This window comes from Tyto alba, unplaced genomic scaffold, assembly GCF_018691265.1.
Source record: "Tyto alba isolate M040663 unplaced genomic scaffold, T.alba_DEE_v4.0 Super-Scaffold_6, whole genome shotgun sequence".
NCBI lineage: Eukaryota > Metazoa > Chordata > Aves > Strigiformes > Tytonidae > Tyto > Tyto alba.
In genome coordinates this window covers 48,608,692-48,630,721 of record NW_024881327.1, presented here as the reverse complement: position 1 = coordinate 48,630,721, position 22,030 = coordinate 48,608,692, and the positions used below count along the sequence as shown (strand labels likewise).

General features: G+C 34.4%; 2 protein-coding genes across 5 annotated transcripts; both read right to left on the bottom strand.

The window, feature by feature from the left end:
* Positions 1-742: 742 nt before the first annotated feature.
* Positions 743-10,039, bottom strand: LOC104368359 (transmembrane emp24 domain-containing protein 11). Of its 3 annotated transcripts, XM_042808146.1 has the most exons (7): positions 9,958-10,039; positions 7,205-7,263; positions 6,229-6,329; positions 5,368-5,493; positions 3,741-3,887; positions 2,823-2,878; positions 743-850 (listed from the first exon to the last, which is right to left on the bottom strand). In XM_042808146.1, the coding sequence occupies exons 1-7, from the start codon at positions 10,020-10,022 to the stop codon at positions 808-810; spliced, it is 597 nt and encodes a 198-aa protein (XP_042664080.1). In that variant the 5' UTR covers positions 10,023-10,039; the 3' UTR covers positions 743-807. The 3 variants fall into 3 exon arrangements, with proteins under 3 accessions (XP_042664080.1, XP_032843252.2, XP_009973976.3); XM_032987361.2 differs by lacking the exon at positions 743-850 and having other exon boundaries at positions 1,018-2,878; XM_009975674.3 differs by lacking the exons at positions 743-850; positions 9,958-10,039 and having other exon boundaries at positions 1,018-2,878; positions 7,205-8,146.
* On the bottom strand, positions 8,238-20,262 carry SPON2 (spondin 2). 2 transcript variants are annotated; one of them, XM_032987359.2, is made up of 8 exons: positions 20,209-20,262; positions 18,501-18,564; positions 17,476-17,701; positions 16,891-17,114; positions 16,452-16,643; positions 15,202-15,376; positions 12,734-12,947; positions 8,238-11,474 (listed from the first exon to the last, which is right to left on the bottom strand). In XM_032987359.2, exons 1-7 carry the CDS (start codon positions 20,235-20,237, stop codon positions 12,769-12,771), a joined length of 1,089 nt encoding a protein of 362 aa, XP_032843250.1. In that variant the 5' UTR covers positions 20,238-20,262; the 3' UTR covers positions 8,238-11,474; positions 12,734-12,768. The 2 variants fall into 2 exon arrangements, with proteins under 2 accessions (XP_032843250.1, XP_009973975.2); XM_009975673.3 differs by having other exon boundaries at positions 8,238-12,947.
* Positions 20,263-22,030: the final 1,768 nt, after the last annotated feature.

The following is a 22,030-nucleotide window of genomic DNA, read 5'->3' as shown; positions in this document are numbered from 1 at the left end:
GATGGCTGAGGTAGATGCTGACTCTCCTTGCCACCCTCAGGGTGAGGCCTACAGGCCTCCCTCCGCCATGTTCCTCCTGCCTGAGGCACCGCCGGACCATGAGCTGAGGGGTGTTGGTGCCCCTCCCCCCACCCGGGGGGGGGCCTGAAGGCAGCAGAATTTGACCCTCACACCCCAAAAAAGACGTTTTTTCTGGCCTCTCGCTACCAAACTGGAGAGGTGCCCATGCAGGGGATCCCTTCTGAGAGATTTCCCCCCTCCCTTCCCCAACCATGGGCAACGGAACCAGACCAATCCCGAGGGCTCTGGGTAGGTGCTTCGCCATGAGCCCTGTCCTCCTCACAGAGGCAGCCATGCAGCAGGGGCTGCCTTCAGGTGTGCGGGAAAATGGTAGTGTTTTTTCGCTCTTAACTGCAGGGGTCTAGGAAGGTTATTCATTTACTGTCACAGGTTTGTTGTTGCTTCTTTTGGTGAGGAAAAAGAGCAAAACAAGGAGTATTTATTTTAATTTCTTAGACTGAAATCAACCCAGCGCTTGCTAATTTCCCTTGATGAAAATTTTAGGGGAAAATTCCCTTACTTGCAGTGCAGGCTGTAGCTCTGGGTACAACAGACTGCATAGGAGGAACCTCTGGCTTTTAACTTCATAAGGACTGCTGCCCCCAGATTGCTTCCCAAAAGAGCTATGATTCAGCTTCTGCTTTATAGAGTTAATTAAAAGTCTTGAATGAGACTGAAAACATTTCATCAAAGCAAAGATATTTAATTATTATTATAGATAAAGAATGAAGCACTTTCAAGCTGTAGTCAAGGCTCCAAGTCAAGTCTCAGTGATGGTTTGAGTATAGACCTAATTAATACAGAGAAACATAATCAGCTCCTTTATAAATGCTGACATGGTGCCTGTCCTTCTGATTTAAAAGCTTAAGTGTATTGTAAGTGAGATGAGTTAAGTTTGTCATTGGGATGTAGCTAGGAGCCTTACAGTAAATATCAGCTAAAGTCTGAACCACAACCTTGTAGCAACCCTTTATTAAACTTTCTTCTTGGACTTCATATACCATATGGTTGTAACACATCTTTCATTCTTTCCTACCACCAAAGATGTTATAACAAGACATGTTGTGGATGCTCTATAAAAGTGAATTTAATAACACTTAATTACTGGGCATTTCAAGTGCCAACTCTAAAGTCTCAGAAATTTTAAATATAGGACACACCTCAGTGAGTAGTTTTGTGAGATTTTATTTTGATTGATTTGGTCCATAAAGCATTGCTTTTTGTTTCTACTTTGTATCAACTTTATGGATTCTCATGTACTCAGAGCTATATTTTCATTCCCATACTGGAATCATAAGTGAACTTAAAGGGCTATGTCATTTCATTGCTAATGAAAACAAAAGGCGAGAAGATAGAAAAAATAAAGCAAGAATGCCTTTAAAACAATAATTGGTCTCGAAATATTTCAACTTTCACTACCTTTTAGACTAGTGAAGAGTCTGGAAAGACAAATAGGAAGGACAAACCACAATATTCTACTATCACTGTGTTCTCTAGAAACTTTTTAAAGTTTCATGTTTTTACATGTTACCTAAGTGCTAAGATGGGTCATGTTATAAGCACATCCAACTCTCTTACACTACTGCTGCTTTGTCAGGCCAATTATCTGAATTTTTAACCTCAGCTTTTGACTTGTAATTCTATGATACTGTAGCAACTCTGCTAGTTGTACATAAAGTATCTAAATTAAGGCATAAAGATATATTCAACCAAGCTGCAATAAGTGAAATGGAAATACATGAATAAATCAAAAACTACTAAATTCTTTAGACAGTCATGTTTCAGTGGCTGAATAATTAAAACAAAAATAATTATCACAGAAACAGACTGAAGAATTTAGTGTAGGAATAACTTAATAGGCACAAATTCATATATAATATTAATTAATATATAAATACATTAATAGATAGGCACAAATACAGTGTTTACCAAGAAACCTGTAATTTAGCTTACTTTGGCATACTTCATAAAGACTGTAATTTACATAAACAGCTGTGGGAGAGATCTGATCTCAACTCTATTGCTAAACGTTTAGGGTTTACCTGGAAGTAAAAAGTAAGTACAATTACAGATTTTTTGTCTGGGTCTCTCTTTTCCATGGTAATTGCTGCAACCACTGATCATAAACTTAAGGGTGGGCTCCACTGTCACTTAAGACTTTGAATATTTTAAAAGAAAACAGTGACAATTATATTTGAGGAAAAGCTAGGAACAGGCCGAGTTCAAGATGTTCTCACTAAATTAAGCATTGCAGGGGATATAGTTGTTTCTCTGCCTACTGTGAATCCTGGTCAGTCTGAAACACTGAACTGTTCATGGTAGTACCAAATAAGATTACTAAACAAGTAGAGAAATTTAAAGTATTAGGAAACTTTTTTTAGATTTCTCTTTTAGATTTAACAATCCTGATTAAATGCTGCCTTAGTCACCGAGTCCTTCTAGATTTAGCTTTACATCTGTATAGAGAAAAAGACTGATAAAAGATGGAATTCAAGGAATAAAAGATAAGGTTTGTGATGTTGGTAAAGAGACCAGAGTTAGAATAAGAATCAGAGGAAGATGAGAGAGAGTTACATGTAACCAATTCTCTCACAGATGTAAGGTTTCTTTGGATGTTAGGTGTTACATTGTATGCAATTTTTTAATCTGTGTATTTACTTTATAAGGTTTAAACAAGCTTTTTAGATATAAAGAAATCTCTGAGAGATTTGATTTGCCAGATTCCAATGGAGATGAGGATTAGTGTTTGTACAATAGCCCACCACAAAATACTGCTGTTGGTTTCTTCACTTGTCTTCCGAAATTTTTCTTCACGCTCCTAAAGAAAAAAGGAAAAGCATAATTACTACCTTTTGGCACCTGTACGTTTCATGTCGCTATCCACGTATCTAGACAGGCATCCCTCTTCTGCATAGCAGTGAACAAACACTTTTTTCATATTGATAAAAATTAAAGTTTGTTCTTATCCATGAGGTGGGTATTTTTACAAATCAGAACTGAGAAGCAGACATACTGTATCCTGAAGCAGATAGGCAAACAGAGCTTTCCCTTGCTCATAAAATATATATTGTGCTAAATATATTCCATTAGTACAGGCTGAAGCCTTTTTAGGTTTATAGTCATTTTCATATTGCAGTCAAGAAACTTTATGCAGCCAAATTTATTTTTTTAGGTAACTAGTTGATATATTTAAAACACAGTCTGACTGCCTGCATATGCATAGAAAAGTGAGGACAATGGGTATACACTTGAAGGAGGTCTTTATTTCTGACTGCATGGAGATATACAAATATACACTCAGTTATTTCCTTACCCACTTCAGTAAAGTTTCTGCACACAGATCAGCATGGAAACAGCAGCTGGCAACATCACCAGCAATGGTGCCTGCTACCTGCTCAGCTGCTGTTACTGACTCTGACCAGAAAAACAATATTTGGAAATTCCTTCTTTAAAATAACACCTGTTGTTATAAACATGATTTCACAGTGATCAATTAGTTTTTATGTTACAGCTTAAAAATATATAGCAAGGTAATGTAGGTTATCTTGGTTAAATACCAATAGAGTTTTATGAGTAAGTTAAAAATAGCACTGCAATAAAATAATAAACCTCATAATACTTTACAAATCAATAAGCCAATGTACAATATTTTTAACATTTCCATTAGGGAACATACATACTCTTTCATAGTTTTGTTCTTTGGATATGTGATGAATTTGCTCAATTAGATGTTCTAGTCTAAAGTTAACTTCATTCACTTTGTCTTTGGCTTGAACAACAGATTCATCCAAAAAATGTTCTCCGACTCTAATGTCCAAATGGACACGCTGCAAACAGAAAAAATATTCTCATTACTGCGTCTTCTGTGTTTTCAGAATTCCTTAGAAAAAAAGAAACAAGGAATACTTTCCCTTTAAGCTCATTACAGGAAAACAGTTTTAATTGTTTATAGAAATCCTTCCTAAAATTAGAATCAGGTTGGATATTTAAAGTGTTTAACAATTTTATTTAAAATTAATTATAAAAGTTTAAAATTTTCACTACTGTTAGGGCGTTATTTTATGCTAGTATTGATTCAAACACCATCTTTGTCCAAGCTAATTTAAAAAATGAGCACCACTAAGACTGCTCATTGTATTTCACATTCCATCCTATTATTGCAGAAATTACATTCTATAGTAATACTGCAGGAAGCTTTTTATAGATACACTTCTAGGTTTCCTCCTCTAACAGCAGTGTAAGACTGGAAGGAGACCAGCTGAATTATTACTGGCAGTTTAACATTGGTATTAAAGCAGAACCATCCATAACTTATCTTTTTTCTTTCTCCGCGCATGGTTTATCTGCTATGAAATATTTCCTAATATCCTATAAGCTATTGTATGATCTATAGCAAAAATGCCCCAAACCTGCCAAGCAACAGACCCATAGGAAGAAAAGAGAAGAATGCAACTTGCAATATTATACAACTTATATTGGCACAAATTAAAAATTTTACTAAAGTTAATATGAGAAAGTTAATAAAAAAGTTTTAGCCAAAGAGTTAGTCTGTGAAAATCCTAGAGCTTGATTTTACCACAATAGAAGTTTGGTCTACTCAGACATCAACCATATATGAAGATCACATCTTCTTTCAGCTCTCTTAGAGTTAGCTAGCTGAGTATTCAGAAATCTGTCTCACAACCTTATAGCACCCTTTGTCTACTAACTTATTTAACGTTGATTTGGAGCAGTTCAGATAACAGTCTTTTGAGAAGAGGCATATAGATAAAATTTTCAAAATTATTTGCTGAAATAGATTAATCATATCACATCTGATGGCTTTTTTTTTTTTTCAAAATCTGCAATAAAGTCAACTTTGTTAGTAGTAGGCAATATCAAGTATGCTAATATATTATTAATTTTAATACCTTTCAAAAATTAAAATGCTAAATTTTCTTTAGGAATTCAATCTACATTAGTGAAGGCATGGAAGGTCTTTATGACATGTTTATGTTAGTCAATTTTACATATCTATCTTTTTCAACCAAATAGTTGTTCTTATTGACCAAAATCTTTCACATTCAAAGCACTGTACAAACATTAAATCATTTTATAGTTAATAATTTTGCTTCTTTAATCTTAACTTCCTAAATATCAGAACAGTCTTTTTCATCTCTTCATCTTCATAATTCAAGGTTTGTCTTCTTTAATCACTAGGAAATGTTGAATTATCTGCTAGAAGTTAGACCAATCTAGTTTGTAAACTCTGCAATTTGTAAACAATTGGTACTATTAAAACAAAGAATATTTAAGAAATACACCTACCAGTTTACTTCCTGAAAACGCCACGAATCTTGTGGAGTTAGACTGGAAACAAATAATATGCTCTCCGGATAGATAAGATGTAAAGGAAAATGTTCCTTGTGGCCCATACAGTTTTGACAATAATACCTGTAATTTAGATATTATATAAGTTGGGTGCATACAATATAAATATCAATAAAAATAAAAAAACAGTATTGTGAATTGGATTTTAAAAGTAATCAATCTCATGACATCATTAAATTTATCTGAATTTCAGACTAGATTTAGAGAAAAATAAACTATTTTGCCTCACAATGAACATTGAAATGTTACAGATTTCTGCAGTTTACAAAAGCCAATGCTCTGTAAAGCATTTAAAGTTTGAAAACTAAGACCTTGTCTATGCACAGAAATATTGTCCATTGCTGAAATAGCTCAGGACCTTTCCTGGTGCAGTTTCTATGCATGATGGCTATATACAATCTCACAATAATGTTGACTTTGTCATTTTAATTTCTCATCAGCTTTTCTTTCGACTGCTCAAATGCATTCTGTATCATTTTACTTCATTAGTGAATTTTCATTGTTTTAAAATCTAACCTGTTTTCTCAGTTGTAACTTAATTTTCTTAGTGACAGTTTCTCAAATCCAGTAGTAATGCAAAAATTGTCCACAGATACCATTATCAAACATTTTCATTTCTCCTTACTTTGATAGAAATCACAATGTGCTTATATTTTTCAGCATCAAAATACTGAACTAGCTGGTAGACTGTAGATTTACTTTTTCCCAAAATGTGTCTATTATTTTCAGATATTTCTGCCTGCTAGTGCCAAAAGTCAACTCATAAATCCTACAGAAACATTTGTACAGCATATTTACCTCAGCAGAAGGAGTTGTGACAGTCACAAACATTCCCAAACCAGGAGCAGATTCAAGAAAGTCTTGTTTATGTATATCCCAGCGTTGTACTTTGTAATTCCCTATATAAAAACATAGATAAAAATCTGTTAAATAAAACATAGCTTAATATTAAACATCTTTATTGCTTTTTCAGCAAAAATGTAAAGATAAATGATTAACAGTAAAACAGTATATATATTTCATGTGGTTATGATTAAAATTGTTCAGGGGGCACTTTATAACAGTGTGAAGTGCAATAAATTCTCACTACACTAGAAAACATTCTAGAATACTACAAAAAATGTTGATTAACAAGTAATACTTTCTGATTACTCTTAATGCTCTGGCAAGATTAGCATACAGAAGGCATGCTGAGACCTCTAAAAGCATAAGTGTGCTGTATTCAAATTACATTTTTAGGATTGTCTTTTATATTTATCACATTATTAAAAATTTTATTATACATTATTTTTTGCTATCCCCTTTCAATCTTACATTTGCAGTCTTGTAGATCAATTTAATGTGCTTGTCATATCCCAGGTGAAATAGAACTTTAGCACACCTTGAATTGCTTCTTTCCAGATCAGTGTTAATCAAAAAAGTAACTCTTCCATTTATACAGGGAAAACCGTGTTACAGAATTTCTAGTATGAATGAGTAAATCAGTCAGAATATACAGAAGCACACATTAAGTCAACAATTACACTGCTGTAGAATTAGAAGACATTCTTTGTCTAGTCTGTTAAGCACTCTGGAAACCTGCATTTTTTGTGTGATGGAGACACACAATGTGTGAGGACAACATGACTAGACCCTGCTGCAGGGAGTTATTTTCACTGTGTCCTCTTTCTTTTCACCATGGCTTTACCCTATTCATCAATCACAAATTTTTCTGTTACAAGCTATCTGTATAGCATTGGTTACAAGCTATCATATAGCATTGGCAGGTACCTACCAATTACCAGTGTGTCACTGGGAACATCTTCGATTATACATTTCTCTTCTCTTTCACCACTGTGAAAATACAAAGTAAGTGAAAAAGAAATCCAAAAGTTCATAAGAAATCCTATTAATTGGCTTTTCATGGTTTTTATGTATCCCAGTCGTACTGCTTTTGAAGATAACTATTTACAAATGTGTGCAGTCCTGTGGTCGTTCCTTGTTTGCTGCTTATCAGTGTATTTTTGAGAGGAAAAAACCTGTGAGAAAAGGCAGCTGCTGGTTACACATTTATAAATAACTACAGTATGTTCTGCAGAATGAGATAACATGAAAAAGATAACTTGTAAAATCTTTCTTCTTCCTCAGCCTCTAGATTAAAATTTTATTTTATACACATAGAAGAACATGAAACAAGAAAGAACCTCTCAGGTACTTGAGATCAGGTCCCTAGATTACTGTAAGCAACCACTTCAGCTATCTCTTTCCATAAACTACTCCATTTTCAACTTAAATTAACTTGTTAACTTATATTTCCTATTTATTCTGGATGACTATTCCAAAGGTTCACTCCCCTTCTATTAAGAAATCTTGTAATTTCCAAGCTAAGTCATTGGACATATGTATTCACCTATACAAAACCCACAGACACTGTGGGCTGCAAGAATTATGAAGAATGAAGTCAAAAGAACTTGAACAATAAAAGGATTTGAAACACTAATTAACATGATACCACAGGAAAAAAATAACGACCGATTTCTGAATAAGATCTTTTTACATACGAATGTCTTTTTCTTGGGTAGTGCCTAATAAATTCTCTAAAGAAAGTTATAGTGTAAATCAAAGAATGATTGAGGTTTTTATTTTTACCCTTTGTACTAATATAGATCAATGTATATGTCTGATGACAGATTTATTTACCACCACAATTGGTTCAGTCCATTTCACAGCATGAAGTCACTCCACAGACGTTCTATCACAAGTATTAATTCACCTCTAGCGAAGTACATCATTCTTATACTCAAAAAGAGATTGTCAGACAAAGCGTCTTGATTCCTTAAATATTACTTTTTATTCTTCGGCTCCATATGGTTAAGGATAGAAGCATACAAATTGTGTTCCATAGCCATTGAATCCGTAGGAGTCTCAAAGGTGATATTAGAACTTCATTACTACTTTAGCATTTATCCATCAGAAAAAAATTTAGATCATACAAAATCTCATCATATAATTGGACTCCTATCCCTCCACTGCAGGGAGATATTGCCTGACATGCACCTGCATAAATTCTCATGCCATACTACCCCTGCAAGAAGTATAGGTTTGTCTGCAGATTGTGAGCTCCTTAAGCAGTCATCCTTTCAGCTTTTCATTGACTACTTGAGGTTTCCAGAATTCTGTGTTCCAATGTTATAACACAAAATGTACAAGGGGATGCCACTTTATCCTTCATTCTGCCCAGAACAGCTGGGAGAGACACATTACTTCTATACTTTTGGCTCATAAATGCTAACATAGTAAGGCTGTTGGACTTCAAACAAAAATAAGTCAGCCTTCAGGTGATCGGGTTGTCATGTGGCATATTGAGAGCTTTTTTGTCTCATGCATTCACAGTATCTGTAAAATATCACAGACACCACACCTGCATACCACATCCCATTAAACAGGATTCAACCAACTTCAGAATTGTTGTATCAAGTGTTAGATTTATTTTCTGAACACGATAATTATTGTCATGGAATAGTCTGAGTTACTTTTTTATGTTGATGAAAGATCAGATATTCCCAATGTACTTCAATTACCTGTAACTAGGAAAATCATGAAATGGACTTTTTTGACTTCAATACCATTAGGTATTCTCAGATCCCTTGTTCACACTCCAGTTATATCTTGCTGGGGACAGTGCTCATTCAATAATCAGAAAGGCTGGCATACGCTTCCTCTCCCCTTCTAAAAGTTAGGCACACATTAGTTTCCGTGACCACGTTTAATTTAGCATACCTAGGGTATTAGAACTATTTTTCAATTAATACAAGACTGTCTCTCCACAAAATGATCTTTAACAGCAGACTCTGTGCCATTTTGATAATTGCCTGCAATATTTCACAACAGGCTTGGTGGACAAGATCTGTTCAGGTAGAGTTGGCCCACTTTCACAGTACACTTACATAGTATAGAGTTGGTCCTCTGATACAGTTTCTCCTCAACTGAGGGAAGGCATATTTACTTAGCAAAATGGAACAGGACCTCAGACTGCAGTTACTAAGTGTGTTTCATACACATACCTCGGGCATCCATCTCAGTCACTTGGGAGTATTTGGTAGTACAAAATGCCTGCCCTCTCTTTTAGTCCACCTAAGGCTCACCCAGCCAACATTTATGCTAAGGTACCAGGGAGATCTTTTCAGTTCAGTTCAATTCACAGATAGCATCAGTCCTTCCTGTATCCTGAATTATCTACGAACGTACCCTGTTTTTTTCCTACTCATTAACCACCAAAGTGCTGCACTGGATGTCTGCAGAGAAGCCACAGCACATAGAAAAGCATAAATACATATACAGCTTCAGGTGGCATTCATGCCTTCTGTGAGACAATAGGAAGAGCTTGCATGTGTTCACAACTAACTGTCCTTAAATTTCTTAAGGTACTGGACAAGTTGTTCTCAGTAATGAGGTACCCTATTCCACTATAGGAATTGAATTTGGTATTTATGATTTTTGTAGGACCCTAGTTCAAGTCTCTGGTGACTTTTTTACTGCTACACTTACCTTTTGTCTTCCATTCTGCAAGAATATCTGCCAAGGCACCAAAGCTGATTCTTCCTACAAAACATTCTTGCTAAAATAATTGTCTTTACAAATCCGTATCAAGTTTCCTCCCAAAGTGTTTTCTGAGATTAGTTTAACCCAAAAATGAATTTACCTATTTTCTTCCCTAAATCTCATATATTAAGAACTACAGCAACCTTGCTGCCAGCTGTTTGTAACACTGGATGTAAAGGAAAGGGAAGGAAGAGAATCTCTGTTTCTTCACTGTCCCCAAACGTTTAACATAAATCCAAGACTGCTGAAACTAAAAGCTACAAAGGCCTAGACTTATTCACACAGGGATCAGATACCTCACTAATCAGTTTAATAAAGATTTGTTATGATGTGTGCTCCGTCATTAGAATGTGCTTCAATAGAACTCACCACCCACAGTCTTGCCAAGAAATGTCTCCGTCCCTGGTGTTTGCAAAGTAAATATCTGGAACTATATTTATAGCCAAATGTTATACAACCTCAAGGGTATCCTTCGAGAACGCCATATTTACCAGGGTCTCCTGAACTCACTGCTTACAAAAAAAACCCATATGCAGGTAACTGGCTGGGTAGGAAACTTCTGCTTGAATATTCACGTATGTAAACACTCTAAACTAGAAAAGTTATTTATCACTAACTGGAGTTTCCTGAAGTGCGTTGGCCTTCTACATATTCACTTCCCTTTCTACTCCACCTCCCTCTCTCAATCCCTTTTCTTTCAGTGTCCTTTGGGAAACTTTTGGTTTCAGGAGCTTGAATAAACACTGGGACTGATCCACTATCAAATCGTATCTTGTAGGACTGAAATCCTAGATTTGGGTCATGTATACAATTATAGATGCAAATACTCTTCCACTGGATCTAGCCCTTTAGTTGTTCTGGACATGTGAAGAAGAAAACTCTAGTTTTTAGAGGACACCAGGAAGGTTCCTCCAAGGATACCTTGTGGTTTGTGGGTTTGTTTGCCCTAAGTCATAATTTTTACTTCCATCTGATTTCTGCCCAAGACCTTTATTGAGTTTATCACTCGTTGACCAATCAATCTAATATTAGTCCCTGTCCTCAGAGAATACTTAACTATATACTTCAATATAAGCTTAAGTTTTATGAAATGGTGATAACTGTGTAACTATATAGCAAATAAGTTTAATAGAAAAGAGAACATAGAATGAGTAAAAGTGAATATAAAAATAAAAAAGAAAATATTGAAAAGGCAGAGAAATTAACTAAACACAAAATATGAAAATTAAGTATAATAACATTATTTCCATTATAGAATGGAAACAGGGGAACCTGGAAAAATAACTATAATAAAAAAAGTGAAACTATTTTGAAAAATAAGCAACAGTGGAAATACAAAGAATGAAAGATGTAGAAATTTCTATACTTAGCTCTAATAACTGCATTTATCAGCATTTGCAGGACCAACTTAGTCTAGTCTGATAAAGTTTCAAATTTCTTTGGGCCTTTGCAAGATTTATCTCCTGGAAAAAAATACAGAGAACCTTTTAAATGTTTCAGCCCTACAGAGAATGTACTGTGCTCCATTAAGTACATAATAAATTTTCTGATATTTGGCATACTGCAGAAAGAACCTACTCAAATCAACTCTCCTGTTCAATATCTGTGCTGTATATTTGTAAAATTGCAGTGTGCTGTAGAATTTTTGTGGGGTGACTGTAAAAATATTCTATTGAACAGTGTTACTCCAAAATTATTTTCCTAGTTAATATCCACAACGCTTTATAAGCCCTATATTACTTTTGTTTTGTAACAGTTATTTGAGCATTAAAACTTGCAGTCAGGAACAGTTTATGACATGCTGTTTTGTTATATCTGTGTATATCTCAATTTTAGATAATATTAAAACATTAGTAAGTTTTCTCTGTGAAAAGGTTAGGATGACACAAATAGCAGCAAAGATATTTAAAGAAACATGGACATGTTTAGTGCATATATAAAGACAATGATATAATTTATGTTATGGTCAACAGTGTTAACTTCGAGATGGTTGTCTCAAGATGGACACACACTAACAGTCAGTTTTTAAATCTCAGCTAACAGTTTTAATTAAATTCAGAAGTTTTCTGCTAACGTCCACACTTCTGATTTTTTCTAGTAAATTTGTTGGCTGAGTGTCCTCATGACAGATATTCTTCTCACTTCTGAGAAGAAAAGAAAAAGACATTTTCATGTATTCATAAGTCTCAAGACAAGTTTACTCAGTTATACTATTGTCTTAACCACACTGCAAATATCTGGTCACTCTGATTTATATAAGTAGTTTATGAAGAAATGCATGTTAAACATATTTAGAAAGATGACAAAAATGCCAATAAATTATTAAAACATAATTTAGAGAAAAAATTAATTTCTAGGTATAAATAGATGTAGATCAACAAATTACAGTATCTAAGAACGTTATTAGTTTAGATTTCGTAGTTGAAAGATTTCTACATGTGTGAAGTATAATCTTTCCAAATGTTTTCTTTTCTGCCACTAGAGGGTACTCCAAGAATTTACAGTATATTTATAGCAAGGATTTATTTGGGGTTTTTTGGCCTGTAAATGATCAAGTACTGTTGTCATACTAAACCTTAGGAATTTAACCCCCCCAAAATCTTGATATTAAACAACATTCAAAACCAGCCTAATATACCTTCTCAGCAAAATAGTGCAGCATACCCGAATTCTAAGGAACATTGACTGACATGTAGTTCAGATTTAGTTAAACAAATCCTACTTTTAAATTCTCTAAATTGTTATATTTTCTTTATTTCAGACACAATTCTCTGGTTCACATCCTGTTTCTTCATCCAGATTTGGGCAAGGCATTCCATTATTGGCAGGCTGAAGAAGTACAAAACGAGTTCTGATCTTGGTCCCTGTTTTTCTGCAAACACCTCTACAAAGACCCCAGGAAGACCATTGTGAAACCTCACAGTCCAGTGGTGTTTCTGCAATATACACAATAAAAAGGTAACTTTACATAAATTTGTGCTTAAGGCAAATACATAGTTGGCAAAGCATTAAGGACTGGTAATCAAATAGCAACCTTTCTTACAAAAAATACATGTGATATTAAAAAAATCCATATGTTGTCTCATAAATAAAAGTGTCTGTTTTCAGATCCTAAGCTCATTGACAACGGTTATTATTATGATTATTATTACTGTTGTTATTATTATTATTGTAATCTAGAGACTGTCTGAGGTAATACATCAAGTAGTGCAGCATATTGTCTATTGAATTGAAAATACAGAATTCCTATCAAAGAAAACTATGCTTAAAATAATTGCATTGAAAAGATTGCATTACAAAACATTTACTGTCACTTTTATAACTCATTTGCCTTTGCATGGCTTACTAAAACCACCAGGATTAAAGCTTTTCTCTGCTTTATTTAGGTATATTTAGATTTCTTTGCAGATAGAGATTGTTCCTCTAGTTGTTCATATCAAATTCCATTTAACTTCTGTTCCAATTTGCTTCAGAAATAAAGTCCCATTCTTTTATCATTAAGTCATCTTGCTATTGTTTGATATGTACACTATAGTTCCCTTTGCCAATAAAGATATTCTGTCACTACTTTTTAATACTAAATGGGTTTTCATTATAGTTTTAATTTACTGCAAAAAAAGAAGTCAGAAACTCTAAAGTACTTTTCCTAATGTATACTTCCTATGTATACTTGAAAATATCTCTCATAAAAATATAGGTGACTGTTCCTTAGTATGTTAAATAAAAATATTGCTTGTCACAGGAAATTGCCTCACAACTGTGTATTACAGCATTTGTGGGTAAAATAGGTGTCCACAAAAACAGCTTTAAATGCCATACTAAATGTATGACCCCTGGTATAAATTTCTGGTATTACAGTGCAACTCACCACTTCTGTTGTGATTACTCATTCCCATGTTTCTAGAGGGAATGAGGGACACAGTTTTATCTCTGGAAATTAAATCTATCTTTTTGATTCTGGAATATGTTTTTAAATGGACTTATTTACTGGTTAATATACAGTAAAGTGGGGATATACGATTAAAAATTATTTTTTAAATACCATACTTTAAATGCATTATTTTAGATGTATATCCTAAAGAGGGCTAAACATTCCTTTCAAATATTGTGGAGAAAGCATATGACTGAAACTGAGATATGTAGCACTGACTTTGAATATGTCTTGTTTACTAACAGAAACCCATTAAAACACTATAAATTGATAGAATTTATTAAATTATAAAGCATGCAAATTATGCATTATTAGATGTGTAGGGAATGAGCTTTATTTTAGTGACTGTGGGGTGACTTCAGCAAGGAGCTTGAGGGATAAAATCTTCAGACATTCTGGAGAAGCTCTTGGAACATGGCAGCTCTTACAGGAATACATTGGGGATTTAGCCCATTGCTGTCTCTCAAATAGTATTTAGGATGTCAATATTCCTATTCTTAGCCCTTCCTCTTACGCTTTGTAAAAATCCACTAGGAAAGTGTAAAGATAAAATCTCGTTGGACACTGTTCAACTGCTATCTTTCCCTTAGAGCAAATATTGTATTAATTATGTATTTGTTAATTTGGAGATCTGAAAATTACCCTTAAGACTGACTGGATGGGGTATTTTGTATGTTTTCCTACCAAAACAAAGTTATTAGATAATACTTTTAAGAAAATAAATATAAAAGAGAACATTATTTTTGTTGTCAGGATGTATGTTTCTATCACAAATATGTCCAAATGAATTGAATTATATCAATTCTTATTGCACATAACTATTAAGCCCTCTGACCCAGAAGAAGACAGCAATAATAGTTCTCTTGCTCCATCATCATGTGTAAAACTTAATGATTAATATCTACTTCAAAATTGCAAAGAATTTGGGAACTCTGATTCTGATCAACTGTTGTTTATTTCTCATAGAATTCACTGGTTATGCTGATACTAAGTCTTGATTAGCCCTTATTGCGGGTAAAACCTAAACTTTTGAACCATAGCTCAAATATGCAATCCCTTCTTTATTCTTGCAGGGATTCTCTTTTATGTCAGCTGGCTTGTTTGATTTCCCATGTGTGAATCTGGAAACTATTCCTATGCAGGTAGGAGAATATTCTGCTTATTCACCTATTTCATCCACATCACCTGCCAGATTTCCATATATTTTCTGAGTGAATAGAAATAACAGAATTGAGCATATCAAAATACTAATCACTTACCTGAGACAGAGTCTATTATTTCATTGCTTTTAGCTGGAAGATTAAGATAAGGTGCAGGAAGACCCAGCTGGTTTTTCTTTAACTTCACCATTGTCACTTGAGCAATAGGTGGCAAAATTTTGAGTTTGGGATAATAAAATGAGTTTGCTGGATGACTTGGAGAGGAACAAGTAATCTGTGAAATAAAAAGGGGAACCTTAAAGAAACTACATCATATTAATAAGAAGATAACTGTGAAATCATGTTTACATCATGCTAATAACTTTTTGGCAAGTAAAATGCAGGTAACCAGTTTCTATGAACATCAGTTCACACACTTACTGCTGGTAATCCCAGAATTTTTATGCATAATGCTTTGGGACTGGGCACAATTAATTGTGCCAACCTTTGGATAGAGGACTGTTCTGGGAGGTACTGAAAACACAGTGATGTATGGAATGGTCTGATGGAAAGAAGTGGATGTTATTACAAAGAAGAATACAAGAGTATTAAATATTAATATTAGGTATACTGTAGCAACTGTCATATGGATATAGGAGGCCCAATGTATTGTTTTCCAGCTTCTCTGTTCCTTTACTCATTACTCACTAGCACAGCATTTGGCTCTAGAAAAACAGGCCTTAAAGAAAGGATTAACTGAATGCTTATAGCATTCAAAACATCTGAATCAAAATCCTCTGCTCCCCACCAGCCTTAAATCACAAAATCAAAGTATGAGGCATATAGAGTATCAAGTGAGCAAAAGAGATTGAAAGTGGGGTCACCACAGCAGTGATGAAGTTCTCTGCTTTCCCTTAACTCCTTTCCCTCAAGGATAACAGTTTCAGGGTTTCAGCAATGTTTTTAACTGAAAACTCCTCCCCACATCACTATTCACTACTAAGAATTTTCCTGTTTAGATACATATTTAGTAATGTCAGGACTTCCATGAGTGTTTTCATTTTCCAGGTATTCTAAAAATTATTTAAAATCACCTAAAAATAGTAATATTTTACAGAAAATACTTTAAATGTAGAACCAAATTTTCATGATCCATCTACATTTACCTCATGAATTTGAAAGACAGAAAATAAACAAAAGCAGTAGGGTTATCAGCTATGTAATAGATCCATATAGAGAAAACATCAGCACTCTTAAATACCAAAATCAGTTTCACAAGAGTCTATCCTGTAGTCATAGGACAATGATCTTTTAAAGGCAGGACTCAAAACGTACAGGTATGAAGTGCTGAACTATGTATACACACCTACCTCTGTAACTGTGTCCTGTGGAATAGTGGCAAAGTTTGGGGAGGAAAATGTGAAACCACTATCAGTTCCAGCATCATATGGAAATAGATCTACTGATACTTCTTCCATCCAGTGGTCTCCTTCGCAGAGATTGAGGCTGTCAATACCCACAAACCAGTCAGGGCTTGGAACAATTCGTACAACAAATGAAACCTAATGAAACAAAATGATCAATGAGGATTGCATCACTTATTTGAAATGCTTCAGTCCTGCTTGTAGTAATTTTCACTTAAAATTTTTGAAAGAAATGTCATTATGATCTTCTACTTTATCGAACCTGTACCGTGCTCCCTGCAATGTGACATAGTTTTTAATTCCTACAAGTGAGAACCCAAATATTTAATTTTGGGTGCTAGTGATATAAAATAAACTTTTAAAATTAAAATGTACATTTACTTACTAAGGGATGTCTTGAATGCACTTCTAAGTCAGTGGAGGTTTGTCCTGTACCACTGGAAATGGCAGGGGCAGAGAAGATTCCATGTACACTCTGAATTTTCTCTCCAGCTTCTTCTATTTCTTTCATTAATACCCATGCTTCACCCTTTTCAGCAAAGTCACGTACACCATTGCTGGCATATTCATTTTTTTTCCACATGCTGTAGTCAGAACTATGAGTAACACCTATTTGAGTGAATACATGGCATGACATAAAAGTCTGGTTTAGATTGTCCCTATTTCTTCAATTTATCTGGTTTATTTCTGAGGTTAAAAAAAAATGTGTATAAAAATGAGTGAACACTAAAACATTTGGCTTATCACTGTTTATTTCAGCTGCAGCCAATTGAAAACAGAAGTCAATTGAAAACAGTTGTAGGGTTTTGAAAGCATTGTGGATACTTCAATTTCTGCATTTCATTCTTAATAACATTTGCTATTTTTTTCCTTTTTCATTAGTTCTCTTAAAATATACTATTAAGAAGAAAAAAAGATCACAGTGGTCAAGAGATTTATCTCTTCTTAAAACTGTACATGCTTCACTTACCCAGCATTGATGACCACTGTGCTGGGGGCCTATAAAGTGGATACTGCTTAGGGAAAGCAGTCTGACTCCATTTCCCTGTGAAGATTATGCTGTACTTAGCAAGTTCCTCTGCTGTGCAAATAGAATCATCACCCACAGGCAAGCTGCTGGCATAACCTAGCATTGTTATAAGTAAGGTCCAGATAACTTTACAGGAGCAGTAGACAAACATCAGGTTTTCCATTCCCTACCACACGAAAATAAAAAAATATGTTAGCCATATTAGTCACTCTAAACTCAAAATTGAATAACAGTTACCTAATAAAATGTAACGTACCATAAGTTATAACCAAAAAGAAAGTATATATCTGAAACACTAAAAATTGTTATGCTTCTAAAAACATCATTATAATGCTTTCAGATTTTATATTTCCATGCTATATACTACAAATCTGTAACTCTAACTGGGACAAGTGTTTCTAATGAAAATAAAAATATCTTAACCTTGTCCATAGTACTACCTCTGAGAAAAATCTGTTTCTGATTTCCTTTTGAAATCTTATTAGAGTCACATCTTGAATCAATTAGAGTAGCAACTGTTTCTGTGGAAAACATTAGTGGTATATTTATTCTTCTAAAAATTAAATTGCAGGTTACTTTGCCAAAAGAAATGATTTATTTTAAATTTGTGTTCTACAAAGGCTGTTTTATGGCATAACATTTAAAGTCAAATACATTTCATATTTATATAAATTACTTTGCTGTCATAACTTGTGCATTAAAATATACACTGTAATTGCTTCAGATTGTCTAAGCTACACAGTTGTTAAAAAACAATATTTTTACAAAGTTGCTATCACAGATTGTACAAATTTTGTTTTTAAATTAATAAGATAATTGCATCAGACTGTTGAACTCCATCAATTGTTTAAAATAACACCCCTAAAATCTTACTTTTAAATGCCTTTGTCCTTTGAGAAAACTATACAAATACATCTACAGCACTAATAATATATTAATCTGTAAAAAGAGCTGTGAATACTCACTAAATATTTCCTCTGGAGCACTGGTAGGGGGAGAGCACCTGCTTTTGCTGGCAGCTGAGTTGGTCTGCAAGAGAAGACAGTAGGAGTCTTGCTATTTATGCCTGAAGAGGGTCCCTTTGGTCCAACAATTATTGTAATCTTTAGACTTTCCAGGTCTGCAAAATCATGTCATCTTCTTGTTTGCAATCTTTTTGGATGGACTATCAGAGGTTTCCTGTTTGTCACCTGGTTCAGGTTCCTATCAGAAGACTGTGATGCCGAATAAACGAAATGCCTTAAAAAAATGCCTTGGATTCTTAGTAACAGTTCAAGTTTTCTGGTGCCTTTACAGCTCTCTGCTCTTATTAATGCCTCCAAGCTATACAAATGAACTGATTCCAACACTGAAATAGTTCTAGTGAATACACTTTAAATGAGAAGCATGTTTTCTTGTAAGTTTTATTGTCTGACAGATGCTCCTTCCAAACATTTACAGAGAGCTTGCTCACTCTCACACACCATATGTATGTGTTCAAATAAAAAGGGTGAGGCAGCTAAAAAAGTCAAGAGGAAAAAAAAGTTGTATTTCATAATTGCACATACTCACACAGACTGTCTCCTGAAAATATGAATTAATTTAAAGTAGTACAGTGTATATTTTTGTGTTCTACAGTACCATATGCTGGATGATGAAAGGGCTCTGTAACATTGTGGTTTCTTTGGAAAGAGTGGTTTTGGGAAGCTCTGAGATTTTTCTTAGCTGTCTTCAGAGTAAAAACCCCAAATAAAAATCTTATTATTACAGTTAAATCATACATCCTCTGTAGCCCAGTACATATACTTACATCACTAAAATTATTTAAATTGTCTATGAAAAATTATGCATAATACAGTGACCCAATTAAGAAATAGTTTTTAACTTTTATTTTAAATCATTTTCCCCACCACTTTTTAAAGAAGGGAAAACAAGGGCTTTGTGCCATGCCTATAAGATTAACAAATGCTACTATGATTGATCAGCAAAGGAAGCTAAATTCAAAATTTTACATTGAACCATGAAGAAAGTCGTTCATAGTCTTCTTCTGAAATTGTGAGGAATATCACTTAAGTACTTCCACAGATCTCTAATATGATGGACAGCATATATTTTACTTTTCAGCTGAAACTCCCAGGCCATCATTGGTATATAGTTTAAGTGACACACTATTGTCCACCAGGAAGGGGTTAACAAACAACAGGTTTGAGCTTTGTGGCACTTTAACTCATAATTTGTCTTTTTCTTCTGCCTCTCACGCCGTGCTAAATCAACAAGAAAAGCCAAAAGATTAATAAACTGGGACATCTGAATGGAATTTCCATTGATTATTCTCCTGGAAAAATGGAATCTATTGCAAGTTTCAACATAGATGGATTCAGCAATCATAACCACAATTCCTGTATATCTGGATAGATTATGGGAATTCTATAGCAGGTTAAGCCATCTAGAGAGGGACATGCCCTTTATTTCCAAGGCCCCTCCATCCTATGTTAATGCAATATTTTCCATAGTTGATTTCTCCTCCAGGAGCCAGACTCCGCTGAGAAAAGGAGCAAAGAAACCTCATGGGTACTTTTATACCTGTTCTTTGAGTGTTCGTTGCAGGATGATATTTGAATTACATCCAGCTCACTCCCTCCTATGCACAGAATTCCAGATCCACAGGTTCCTTAGAGAATCAAGTCTACTTACATCAGAAGTGGGTGGTCTTTCCAGCCCATGCAGTCTTCTAGAAGAAAGAGCCATACAAAGGTCCCACAAGTTTTAAAGTGTTGCTCAGAGCACTGTTAAAAGTACTTAAGGCTAAATTATTTATTACTAAGTACCTTTGAACTTCAGTAGGTTTTGCTGTTTATCATCACAATTACTGAGCCAGCTAACTTCACATACTGAAATATACTGTAAGACTTCCAGGACAATTCTTAAAATGAGAACAAAACAATTAGCTCCGGATCCACTACAGAATTATTTAATATATCAGACCAGATTTTTCCTTTTGAAGAAAAACTACTGCCAAAAGGCACATCACCAGACTAAATCATTCTGGTTCCATGACTACATGTTATGAATGAATCCAGGAACAGGGCAATATATGCAAACTGCATAATTTGGCATAGCTATTATAAGAAAAACTCACTAAATGATAAAAGAAACTGAATAATTGTAGATCATTAACTTGGGATGTCATTTGAGGTTTCTAAGTACAGAATAGACAAACAAATATTAAAAATCATAGGAATTATAGCTGATTCTTCCCTTGGAATAGGAGTAAATGATGTTTTATACAGAGCATTCAAGAGGCTTTCCAGTTCTATAATTCTGTATAAGAAGATTATGCTTCTTCTAGAGCTCTATTACTCCAATTTCTTGAGAATATCATACTCTTTAACATCAGTTATGCAGTTAATGGAACATAACTGAGTCTAAATCTTTTATATTCCAACCTTACCAGTGTGTGAATGAGATACTCTGAAGCATTTTAGCTTTTAAAACCAAAGACTGTAGATACTTACAGGGAAACTGGATTATAATCCTTATTCTTGTTCTCCAATCTTGGTCCAAATGGAGGGTTTCTTCCTTAACACTCATACACTGGACCTTCCCCTGTTTACAGCGAGGGATCTACCTTGACAGATTTCTCAGGATTAAAATCTTCAGGGCATACAACCTCATTCTTATTTTTGTTGGATTAATAATGAACTTTGATAAAATACAGTGTTTGTAAATGTATTTATCTCCTCTCTTCTCTCCTCACCCCACCATCCAACCCCCATCACTGAAGGAGGGGGAAAATGGAGAAAAACATACTGAATAATGTTGTCAGAAAATACTAACTTGAGGACTCCCAGTCTTATTTCTTTAAATAGAAACTGTGATAAGCATAGCCTCTGACATTGTGAAGACATCGAAACACTAAACATATCTCATAGATGGGAAGAAAAAAAAAAAAAAAACACGACCCAGAAAAAACAGATTTCCACTCAATGGATTACTTTCATGACTGGGAAGACACAGATGCCAAATTTCTGTGGGCCAGCAGTTGGAGAAAAAATTTGCTGTGGGATCAGAACCTATGCTTGCATTCCTTCTTCAGTTTGTATATCTCATTAGAAAGCAGCTGAAAATTCATGGAAAACTGGAAAAAAACCCTTCCATTTAGGAACCATTTTGTCTGTATATAAAATTGGACTTTTTTCTTTCTCTTTTACAGTAAAATAACTTTTGTTTTTTCAGTCCTCAGGTACATCTATTTTCTATCCACATGCATATCTCTATAGACCTTGAATGCTAGAAAAAATAAGCATATAAAGCTTGTTTTACTTAAGCACCAGTGCTAAAGTGTGCCCTGTGTTTGATTATACTTGCAGAATTGTGCAACTCCTGCTGTTTCTTGTCAATAAGAGAACAGTCTTACAGTTCCGGCACGCTTTACCAAGTTTCACAGGATGAAAGCTGGAAAGTATAAAACAAAAGTAGCCTCCAGATACTTTTGGGTTTTAAATAAAAATAATAA